The following is a 12,546-nucleotide window of genomic DNA, read 5'->3' on the forward strand; positions in this document are numbered from 1 at the left end:
AGCAGCACCAGTGCATGATGGGAGTGGCGACTTGGTGGGTGTCAGCAATGTGCAGTCGATAGGTTAGACGGAGGGCAGTCTAGAGGATAGATGGAGGGCAGGGGAGAGATGGAGGGTGGGGGAGAGTAGGGATGTTATCTGAAAAGAAGAGAAGTAAAAAGACTGGGTGGAATGGTGGAATGAGGGCTGTGTAGTGCTGGAATGGGAACAGCGGATGGGCTGGATGTGTGAGGACAATGACTAACCTCTTGTGCTACTGTATTCCTTTCCCCTGTTCTTATAAGTTGTTACCTAATGCTATCAGCGAAACTCTCAACAACCTCTGGTTCTTTCAGTTTACCCAGGTCCCATTTCCTTAAATTCCCGCCTTTTTGCAGATTCTTCAGTTTTAAACTGTAGTTAATAACCAATAAATTGTGTTCAGAGCCCACATCTGTCCCTGGAAATGACTTACAATTTAATATCTGGCTCCAAAGTCCCTGTCTTACGATTACATAATCAATCTGAAACTTTCCGGTTTCTTCACGTCTCTTCCACGTATACAGCCTTCTTTCATGATTCTTAAACCAAGTGTTAGCTATCAATAAATTATGCTCTGTAACTGTTTGTTATTGCACAAAAAATTACAAAAATGTACAATCAAGGAATAGTTAGTATTTTTAATTCCTTAAATAATTGGAACAACAAGACTTGTTTTTATGGGCAACACATGTTTCTAATGATTTTCTTCTGAAAAATTAATAGCCTTGTGCTGTTTGTAGAATTTCCCCAGAAAATTATCCCCTAATGAATAACTGATTCGAAAAAACTACGACAGATGGTCTTTCCTGTGTCCATATCGGTGGGACCAGGTAAAATAAACATTGCAAAAGCCAGGGCATTTAATTTATTTGTCAAGACTTTTGTCAAGGTTTAGGCCCAAGGATTTGACACAGCTTTCTTCTGTCATCTATTGACTATTACGAGCAGTTTTTACAGGGCCTATTGCTGATTACTTAGAGACAAACTGCATTATCTGGGTCTTTGTGACATTCAGTTTTAGCCCGTTTTATGGAACCAGGATTCAAGTTTTCCTAAACTTTTTGCATGCTATCTGGAATTTTTTCAGTGTCTTGCAGTCCTCTACTAGTTTCTTTGCTAGCACAGCATTATTAACATCACAACCACCCTCATTATCTGCAATCCACAAATTGATTACACAATTATGAACCACTTCACCCATATCATAAAGGACCAGCAATATAAAATTTATTTCACCAAATACATACTTCAGTTACAGTGATTATGTACAAGCAAAAAAGGATCCACCAAAAAACAAGATAATAAATTATGGAGTAAATCTTTTGAATTTCAAATGTGTGTCAACAGCTATGTACAAATGCGGACAAGACAGGAGATGACTGTGTATTAATTTAACTCCCACATCAGAAAGCTCAAAATGCTGCTCTGAAGAATACAGACCACAAACTGTGTGAATAAACTTGATGTGCAATGTGCAAAGCTGATGAGAACCACCAAATGTTACGAATTTCATTGGGATAATTATAGGATCACAATACACTCCAATATCAAATTCTCTGGGTGAATTATTACATTCAACTTAGAATCAGTTGGCCACATTGCATAATGGAAACTTCAATGAAATTTGTTGAGATAGGTGTTTCTCCCCCACAAACTCTGACATTCTCTGAAATGAAAAGAATGACTATGGAGCCCAGTTGACAGTCATCTTTCCAACACCAATCAGCAACTGCAGCAGCTTGTGCACACTATTCCCTAAACCTTTGAACCCTTCAATGATTTACATGCATACTCTTCCACATGGAACTGACTTACGTTTCTGTTGGCTACAGCACCTCACTGTTAGGAAGATTTGTTGTAGTACTCTGAAATCTCCTAGTCCCTAGTCCCTGCTTCCCGTTGACAGTACCAACTCACCTACCAATGACTTACCACTATCAGAAAATACTTTTTCTGCTATAGTCTACGGGAGACTTTTAAGGGAGATTGTGAACAGAACATGATATGTCAGCTATAATATGCACAATACACATTATTATACCACAACAAAGTGTTATGTTCAACTTGCAATTATACACTTTCAAACATTGACATAAACAAGTCAATGAAATTAAACTAATCACATACAGTAATGAGGCAGAATGTTATAATAACTGCCTGTTGGGCTGAGGCTGAATATTGCCTGGTGGTGCTGCAGGCTCATGATATAGCCAGGAGAGCACATAAGCAGAGCAGAGATGAATAAGGAATCAGTTTAGGACCAATACGGACTGCAGAAATTCCCTTGACATCAACAACTCCGAAACAGGGAACATTGGAATCACTCATAAAATGGGAATTAACATCTCAGAAACTACAAAGCTGATAGGCTGTTGCCTGCAACTTCATGTGTGTCTTGGGAAGTAGTTGAAGGATGGTAAAACCATGAATAAGTGACATGGTGTTTATTGGAAGTTGGAGGCTTGCCTGTTCTGTAAAATAGGAATAGGAATACAAAGTACAATCCTCATGTAGGCACAAGTGTTTCAGAGCACACTGTTCAGCACACATTGTTGAATATGAGGTGCTGCATTACTGATCCTACTTGTTCCCATCTTGACCCAATGACATTTTTATTACAAGAGCAGTAGGCACAGGATAATCGAGATTGCACTGGAGATCAATAGAAATGTATCGTCTGGTGGATGCAACCTGTTATTTGTTACACCAGGTTAATGATATTGTCTATATGGAGGACAGTGACAGGTCACATTTTACTAAGTATAAAAATTATGTCATGGAGACCTAGTCAAAATACATATTGGTAAGTCAAATTATATACTTGTGAATATAACAGTTTTCTGTATAAAATGTTCTTCTATTCATAGTATTCTACACTTGACATAACAAGTTCACTAAACTTTTGCTTAAGGTTCCCATATATAACATTTATAATGAAATTGGATACACAAAAAGTCTACTCAACAAGCAGAGGCCAAAGTCGCACAAAACCCCAGGAAGGGAAGACTGATCGTTGGGGGTGTGCCAGATGAAGTTCGAAAGCCTGAGAGCTTAAAGGTGAAAGATAGGGTAATATGAAAGACAGAGATTACTGCCAAAACATCGTGAGCAAAAAGCTAAGTTCACTGTTTGTTTTGTTTGCTGATGATACAAACATAGCAGTGAACAGCAAATCAAGTGTAGTCTTAGAAATATCAGCTAATAAAATATCTGTGGACATTAATCCCTGGTTCCTAAACAATTCTTTGTCACTAAACTTTGAATAAAAAAAGCACACTACATGCAGTTCACAACTTACAAGGAGTGTCCCGTGAGTATATGCCTAACATATGATAACAAGCAGATAGAAGAAGTGGACAGTGTTAAATTCTTGGGATAACAGGTTGATAAAAAATTCAACTGGGAGGAGCACACCACATATTTGCTGAAGCATTTAAATGAATCTCTATTTGCAATGCGAGTTCTGTCAGACATAGGAGATATAAAAATGAAAAATCTGGCATACTATGCTTATTTCCACTCCCATAAAGTCATGTGGGATTATTTTTTGGGGTAAATCATCAAGCCAAGCTAAAGTTTTCCAAGCTCAAAAACATGCAATAAGAGTTATAAGTGTTTCGAACTGAAGAACATCCTGCAGAGACCTGTTTAGGGAACTAGGGATACTAACTACTGCTTCCCAATATATAATATATATAAGAATAATCGTCACAAGGATTTAAAGTCACTTAGCCCTGTACAAAATGGTGTGCACTATTCAGGAACACACATCTTCAATAATTTTCCAGCAGTCATAAAAAGCTTAACAACCAATGAAATTTAGTTTAAGAGAAGCCTAAAGGATTTATTTGTGCTCTCTCTCTCTCTCTCTCTCTCTCTCTCTCTCTCTCTCTCTCTCTTTAGACACATGCCGCGCGGGATTAGCCAAGTGGTCTAAGGCGCTGCAGTCGTGGACTGTGCGGCTGGTCCCGGCGGGGGTCACAGACACACACAGACAGACTGCACCATTTCAGTGCTGTAATTCTATTATATGATTACTACCTTGTAAAGGAAAAGACATTTTTTAAAATTTTAAATTCTGTGCATTAATAAAATGATACTTTCATATGGTGGGGGAGGGGAAGATCATTGCACTTGGGACCTTTGGAAGGTACATTAGCTTATTTCCTTTAGTTGTAAATATTTGTCATAAATTGTTGTTTTTCTGACCTCCTGGAGGACCTCCTCACTATGGATCAATTGGAATGAAAGTAAATCTAATCTAATCTAAATTGCATGTGATAAAGTTGGGAGGGGGATGGCAAGAAGTAGACAAGTCAGAAAATGAAAAATATAGAAAACTAAAAAGAAGTGAAGGATGAAACAGTTACTGTGAAGAAATTCCCAAGATCGAAGAGATTAATGTAAATTAAGGCCAGATGGAGGGTGAGAATGAAGGGCATGTTGCAGCTCCAGTCCATCTGGATTCTTCTCTCGGACAGCAGTTTCTCAGAACTCCACTGGAGGGAACTAACACTTTTCAGTATTTCTGCACAGTAATTACTCCTTCCTTCATTAACTTTTAGTTTTCCACACCTTTCATTTTATGACCTGTATATTCTTTGACGTCCCCTTTCCACCTCTGTAATGTGCAATTTCAGATATTCGCTCATGATGCTTTGGTAGTAAACTCTGTCTTGTGTATACCCTATCTTCCACCTTTAAGTATCCAATCAGTCTTTCCTTCTTATAACTATAACTATCCTGTCTGGTAAGTCTCCCCCGACCCAGGATTCTGCATCAATTTTCTGAACTCTACCATTTTCCTAAGCCTCATCAGTCCTTTTCCTTCATCCCTCTTCCTTCCCTTTCACCCCTTCTGCCAGAAGAAGGAGTCACTAGTTTCAAAAGTTGCAGACTTTAATACCTTTTATATGTGTATTCCCCTGCTGCCATTTGGTGAATAGTTTAAATTTTCAAAAATTGAATATCTTTGTTGATACTTCTCCTAGATTTCATACTGATTTCTTATATGTACATGCTCACCGGTTTTCTGAAGATATGTAAATTCACTCGTTTCACAATCTGACTTCTTGTCCTCTGAATAATGTGATTGGTCTTCCTCTATTTGTTTCTCTTCTAACACAGCACTATTAACACTGTCACCGCCATCATCATTAGCAATACTTTGCCTAATTTCACAGTTTTGAACCATGTCTAAAAAGTACAAAAAAGTTCAGCATTATAAAATTTATCTGATTAAATGCTGAATACCATTTCAATGATTATATATGGGAAAAAAGGGACACACCAGAAACTGAGATAATAGATTCTAGAGTAGCTGACAAAAATTATTGTTGTTATATGCAGGTTCATGTAATATTCATGAACTCCTAACTAGGATAAGGAAAATTATTTGCTTGCACACTATTAACCCATTTGGATGCCAAAAGAGTGTTATTAACTAAGAAGGAATGAAGCTGACCCAGGAAAGAGCAGAGTGTATTAATTCAACTGCGAAATGAACAAGTTCAAAAGGCTGTTCAAACACATATGAATGACAGGCTATGTAACACACTAGGCTGAGTCTAAATATGTTGAAGGCAACCAAATGTTGTCAGTCCCTTTAGGAAACTGATAGGGTTGCAATGCACACTAACCTGCAGAGCCACATGGTGAAACCTCCTACACAAATCACAATCACAGGGCACAAACAGTTCTGGGGACAATGCTGCAGATGGGAACTTCATTGAAATTCCAAGAGTTATGGTTGTCTTCCCCACATTCTCTGTCATTTCTCTCGACTGATCCAAGAATGACCTTGGCATCCAGGTGACAGTTGTTTTTCCAACATGCACAACAAATCGCAGTTTTTACGTCCTGATCCCTCAACATCTAAACAGACCAGATTCACAGACCCCTACCACTATGTGTATCCTCCCTTCTGGCGCCGGACACACACAGTCTTTCCAACAAGTCAAGTGTGTGGCACTGGCTGAGCATCAGATTCAATGGGAGTGAGCACCTCATCAATACAAAAATTCGGTATACTACTCCAAGTTCTCCCTTGCCCCCACTACCCCTGCATAGGATTACTTAAGATATCAGAGACTCATCACTGATAGAAACTATTATTTGCTTTAGTCTATAGACACACCTTTATTTTGTCTACTAACTATTGGTTTTCGAACCAAATACCATCATCAGACCATTCTCCTGGCAAGCAGTCATCAAGATTGCTTACTTGAAGTATGTGTGACATCACCAAGAGCCAAGTCAATAAATAGTGAAAGGTTGCGTATTACTCCCAGGGAGTCCACGGCTCGTGGTCTTGCGGTAGCGTTCTCGCTTCCCGCGCATGGGGTCCCCGGTTTGATTCCCGGCAGGGTCAGGTATTTTCTCAGCTTCGAGAAGACTGGGTGTTGTGTGTCTTTCATCATCATTTCATCCTCATTCACCCGCAAGTCGCCATAGTGGCATTACAGAACTTTTGGAGCGGTGCCCGAACTGCCCCACGAGGGGTCTCCTGGCCACCATACACTCATCGTCACTCCCAGGGAGGTCAGTATCCACTGAAGAGGATAGTGTAAGAGAATCCTTAGGTACCTATGGTACATGACTCATCTGAAGTATGCTCAACACACTCGTTCTCAACAGCTTCCAATCACTAGACAGCATAGAGAGTGATTTCCAGCTTTTTATGAACAGCTCTCTGTGGAGCTGCATTTCATTATGCGACAGGTGTTCAGTCCTAGACACCCACAGTCATAAGGAGAGAGCCAGGCAGAATGTGCTTGAGAGCATCAAGAAAACATTACTGACATGTTTATTAAGCAGCAATATGAGATTGTTTCCTGAGGTACCACAGTTGGGGCAGCAGAGTGGCAGCCTTGTCGGCAGAGGGATACTGGCATGTTTTTGGCAAGCAGTTCCATCAGCACAGTGAGACAGGGAGGTGCCCATTACATCACTAGGTGGCTATCAACTCATGGACACCACTGGCCTCCTGTTCTGTGTATCGATCACAGGAGTCAGCCATCAGCCCTCATTTACATGATAGGAGCCAGCAGCATCGATGTCTGCCTCAGCAATGGGATAAGTAGCAGCAGTGGCCCTCCCTCTCAGAGGCTGATCGGGAACAGAGGCCTGGTCAAGCACATCAAGCCTCCAGCAGGCATGCAGCGTGATGGCAGTCTATGAGTACCATCAGCATTACCTCAGAAATTGGCATTGCAGCTGGCAGGGGCAGAATCCTTCCAGCAGGGCTTTAGGCTCCACAGATGATTGAAGATTACTATGTGTGATGAAGACTGACTTCCACAGGCTTCCCTCTCACCAGATAGCTGTAACTGTGACAAAGGCTGAGACTACGCACTGGGCAGTTAGCAATCAGCAAATGGAACATATGTCCAGAAGAGTGGGGTATTTATGTTGGTGCATTCTGTGCACTCTAATGTGATGGTGATGGCAATCATGTGTCCTGGTTTTCCCTCGTTGTCAGCTCTCCTGGTGGCTGCAGACTTTCACAACTTCAACCTGCAGATGTTCTTTCCTGCTGGTTCAGAGTCTGAATATCTATTGTTGCATTCTGCCTAGGCATTCATTGCATCACTCTGCTTTACCACTACTATCACAGTGTGGCTCAGCTACCATGACAAGTTTATGCTTCACTTGCAGACATGAGCGCTTGGTCATTCCATGGAGCTGTATGAGCCTTGCCGCAACTTGCTTACATCACTTCCCCATAACTGCCAGTCTGTTGATCATTGTCACAGATGGTTCACCTTTGGAGAACTGCCACCTTGGACAAACTTTTAGTGTCTGCTAGGAACATTATCCTGGGGTGTGACAGATGTTTTTCAGAAGAGTAAACAAATTAATGTAACCACACTGATTCATAATCAGTAATAAACTCGTTCAGGGATAAGGATAAAGGCCACAATGGCAGGAAAGGTAGAGAAGAAGGACTTCAGTATGGTGGAGCTTGCAGAAGTGGCAACTTTTAAAGGTGAAAATTAGACTCTGTACATCTGGAAAGGCAACCAGTGTAAGAGAAGAACACTCCAAGAGCAAATCATCTAGTTTTCCAGGTTGGGAGTTGAGGCAATGGGTTTGTAGCAATCACTCGTAAAAAACCACAAATGTCAGAAACAGACTGTCAAAAATGTAAACAAAAATTGGAAGGAATATCAACTAAAAAAGAGAGGAGTATTTAAATAATTAGAATCCTATGATATGGACATAATATCTCTCATAGAGACCAAAAAAAGAGTGCAAATGTGCATATGTATAGCAGTGTAGCAGCCTGAGGTGGAATAGTCCTAGGAGTTAAAAAGAAGTACAAAAATGTATAAAGTCATGCGACCAAATCAATCACAGTCTTTTGCAAATGGATATCAGTGTGAGAACCATTCCTTGGTGCACAGCAGCATATGCCCCAATGGATGATGCTGCTACTACTGAAAAAGACAATTTGTTTTTTGATTTGACAAGAAGTTTCAAAAAGGTTGGAAATCTGAATGTGTTTCTAACTGGTGACCTAAATAATAAATTAAATGACCCATTATTTGGAAAATATGGATAATCTATTTGAATAATAATGGCAAAAGACTGATTCATTTATGGGAACAAGAGAAAAAAAAGTTTGCTCTGGATGGTTCTCCTCAAAGATATCCACAAATGTACATGGACACAATCCATACATAACCTAACATTCATCACTTATTATACTATCATCAGACAAAACATTTCACTGAAAAGGTCGACATTAGAGTCATATGTGGTGAAGGAAGTGGCTCAGTCATTTCTTAGTTGTAGCAAAAATCTATTTTCACTAAACACAAGTTTTACCTTGTAAAACAACAACTGATGAAAATGGGACTTCAACGAATAAGATCAAGTATAATATAGAGAATTTGAGAAATAAATCAACTAAGGTCTTCTACCAAATGATGAGAAAAAAGAGTTCCTGAAAGTTATGGGGAAGATACCCCATGGTGGACTGAAGAAATAGGAAAGGTTGTAGTTGGGAAGAAAACTGCTGATGATAAATGGTTATCTACACAAAACACTCAAGATAGACAAATTACAATGACAAATGGAGAAGGGTACAGAGAGAAATGGCACAGATTAAGAATAAGTACTGCAGATGGACATGCCAAGATATCAAACTAGAAGCTGGGAACATATAAGTAAATAAAGCATGGATATTAATCAAAGGAAAGTGAATGCAGCTTAAAGATGTAGAAGAAATGAGTTTAATCTCTACAGAAAAAAGGAAAAGTCTATTACAAATATCTCTCATTGTAAAATGGGGTAGAATTCACAGCTGATTATGAAAACCATCCTGCTAACTCAACACCAACCAAACAACAAATACTAGTAGACTCAGGAGATGTAAGAAAGTCTCTCCAAGAAATGAAAAACAGAAAATCTACAGGGCTGGGAGATGTACCTATGCATCTCCTAATGACAGCCCATCATCAATTTCACAAAGCCTGGAAGAAATATTTAATACATCAATTATTGCATCAAGAAGTCACTGAAAAGAGGCTGCTAGAGGGGAACGACAATTCATTTAACATTTGTTGATCTACAGAAGGCATATGATACACTGCCATAAGTAAGTTACAGATAGCAACGCAAAATTCTGGTAGCGGCAATAAGCATATCCAGGCAACAAGGAATATACATGAGATTTGTAACAATACAGTGACAGCAGATAAAAAATTTTGCAAGAATTCTTCACAAATAAGGGTCTCATATAAGTATGTTCATTAGCATCAATTTTATTTTAAGTATACTTAGAAGAAGTTTTGCAAATTTTTGAAGTATCATGGAATGGGTGTCCTTGTAGGGCAAGAAATGCTGTATAATATTCTCTTCACTGATGACCAGGGCCTATTAAATGTTTAGGAAACTCCACGAAGAATAATCAAAATGGTGCCTGACAATAATACACAGAATACATGTATTAGGTGAAAAGCACTGAGAAAGTTTAGATATAGGATTCTGCAAAATTAAAAATGTTTATACAACTAAATACATGGGCGTCATTGCTTCAACAAAAGCAAGCACAGAACACAAGATATCACAAAGAAAATTGGGCAAAGAGTAATTGACGAACTTAACTTCTTGATATGGAGTGACAAAATTGCAAAGACGATATAGGTCTTTCTGTACATGCCAATAGTAGAAAGCATCACCACATAAGACACTGAAATAAGGGAGATAACGAAAAAGGGGTAAAATAAATTAATGCCCCATGCGACAGATTTTAGCTGGTGCAAAATGTTAAAAGAAATGATGAATTCAGGGGCTTTCAGGAAGAAGACTGGGCAAGTGGGAACATGTGGAAGTTGAGAAGCGGAAAACGATGATGGTTGTAAAAAAACAAAAAGCTGGTTGCATATGACGAATATAATTTAAAATAGTTAAAAAATTTAAAATAAGTTCAAAATAATTTTTAAGAAACATTTTAAATAATTTATACATTATGTATCTTATCTTCTTTCTTTTTTATGACTGTAGAAGCCGATTTCTCTGCACCAGGCAGCACACAGTGTCACACTGAAGTTTCGTTTGCCGTGTCAAATTTGCCACTACCAGTTCACTGAGGGCTGCTTCCGCTAGTACTTGGTAGAGCATCCTAAGGAAGGCTACAGAACATCTTTAAAAATTTCATTAAGTCCTGTGCATAAAATCACTTTAATCATTGTGCATAAAATCACATTAATCATTAAGCAATTTTTCTTGGGTTTTCATCTGGCTGGTGCAAATTTCCATTTCCCTAGCACATTCAGATAAAAGCTTTTTGAAGCTCTGTGTTGCACCTCCATTTGTTCACTTATTGTGCAAATCTAATGTTTTATATCTTTTATGTGGATGCCAAAATGCTGTCTGATCACTGCAACAACAATGGTCACTGTATCGGATCTCAAAATTTAGTGCAGTCTGCCCTATTTAATACTTATAAAAGTGAAGGCATTTAATTTTGTGTCCCTGGAGTTACTGTATTAGTTTTTCTTTGTCAAGGCTGATCAATGCCTTACTTGCCTTTAGTTTTGAAATACTACAGTATCATTTTTTGGAAACAATTTAGCATTTCTCTCTGATAGATGCCCTCTGTATGCCAAAATGACATATTTTTTTGTAACTTCAATCTTTTTACTCTCGTCGCTTACAGTAGTAAATCTGTTGAAACATACACATGACATCTTCCATCTTATATCCATTAGCTCTAGCTATTTGTTTAATAATGCCTATTCCCTCTGTAATTCATCTTCCTTGAGTGGCAGCCTAAGGGCTCAGCTAGACATTGTGTAAAAGCATGCTCTTTTATGCTGTGCTGGATGGCATGAGGTCAGTTCCATAATGCTATCTGAGAATGTTTCCTTCCTAATGATACCGGCCATGGCAAAGTAAAACAAATACAGTAAAGTAAAACAAATACAATAAATCGAGGGTGCATAAGATTATATGCTGGGATGCAATAAGTATTAAATATGGAAAATTGGATGAAAGTTTGGAATCTGATACAAGGAATATTGGAGTCGCGGTGATCGGACAGACTTTCGAGCACACGTAAAAGACAGCAAATCTTAAGTCAGTACAAGAGTTAACAAATGGATGGGCTACACGAGGCCCTGAAAAGTTTTTCTCTGAATGTACAGAAAGAACTGGAAACTTATGCCTACCAGTAGAGAAATCCACAAAACACTTATTAATGAACAGAGTGATTTTATATACAGGAATTATTACAAAATTTTTAAAGATGTGCTTTAGCCTTACTTTGGGAGGGGATTGGACACACTATCAAGAACCAAGTGCAGCGGCCCTCAGTATACTGGTGGTCATGAATTGGACTTGACAGAAAAGCTTGAGCATTGTGCTTTGTGCTGCTTGGAGCAGATAAAACTCTCTCTATCATCATTAAATAGAAAGAAGGAAGGCACATTTTTAAAAAAAATTCCTTAAAAATGTTTCTCATGTTTTACAATTTTTTAACTATAATAAATTATTTCATCTTGAATGCCAATCCATTTTCTGGAGATAGAAGGTACTTCCCAGGACTACAAGAGATGTTCTTATTAGGTTTCTTAAAAATAGTAATATACAGTCTTAGCAAGGTAGTATATGTTTAATTATGATAGGGAATGAGAAGTTTGTATTGACATGTTACTCCATAACTGTAAAAAGTGGTATGTTTTGCGCTGTAACTTATTTATTAGAATTCTGATGTTTTGTAAACATAAGTCTTGAATAAAACTTACTTAATTTTTGTTAAACAGATCTGACGATGGGAAGCTGGCCTGAAACTGGTTATTTGAAGATAAAGAAAAGTGATCTGCAGAATAAAATTGGACATATTTGTGCAAGTAAAAGTCACAAACACTCCCTAATGATGAACAAATGTAGCTTTGATTTTGTAAGAGTTATGTTTAATTTGCAATCATAAACTATCAAACACTGACATGAAACCAAGGTCACAAAAAGTAATGAGCCAGGACATTATGACCCTTGCCTACTGCGAGATTGAATGCTGCC

At 38.5% G+C, this 12,546-nt stretch overlaps 1 protein-coding gene across 1 annotated transcript in view; it reads right to left on the reverse strand.

The window, feature by feature from the left end:
- Positions 1–12,546, reverse strand: part of LOC124799118 (protein PFC0760c-like) — a 195,077-nt gene that overhangs the window by 43,154 nt on the left and 139,377 nt on the right. Inside the window, exon 8 of the mRNA XM_047262656.1 lies at positions 5,047–5,217. Coding sequence (XP_047118612.1) covers positions 5,047–5,217 — 171 coding nt within the window. The remainder of the gene's footprint in view (positions 1–5,046; positions 5,218–12,546) is intronic.

The sequence above is a fragment of the Schistocerca piceifrons genome, chromosome 5 (assembly GCF_021461385.2).
Source record: "Schistocerca piceifrons isolate TAMUIC-IGC-003096 chromosome 5, iqSchPice1.1, whole genome shotgun sequence".
NCBI classification, from domain to species: Eukaryota; Metazoa; Arthropoda; class Insecta; order Orthoptera; family Acrididae; genus Schistocerca; species Schistocerca piceifrons.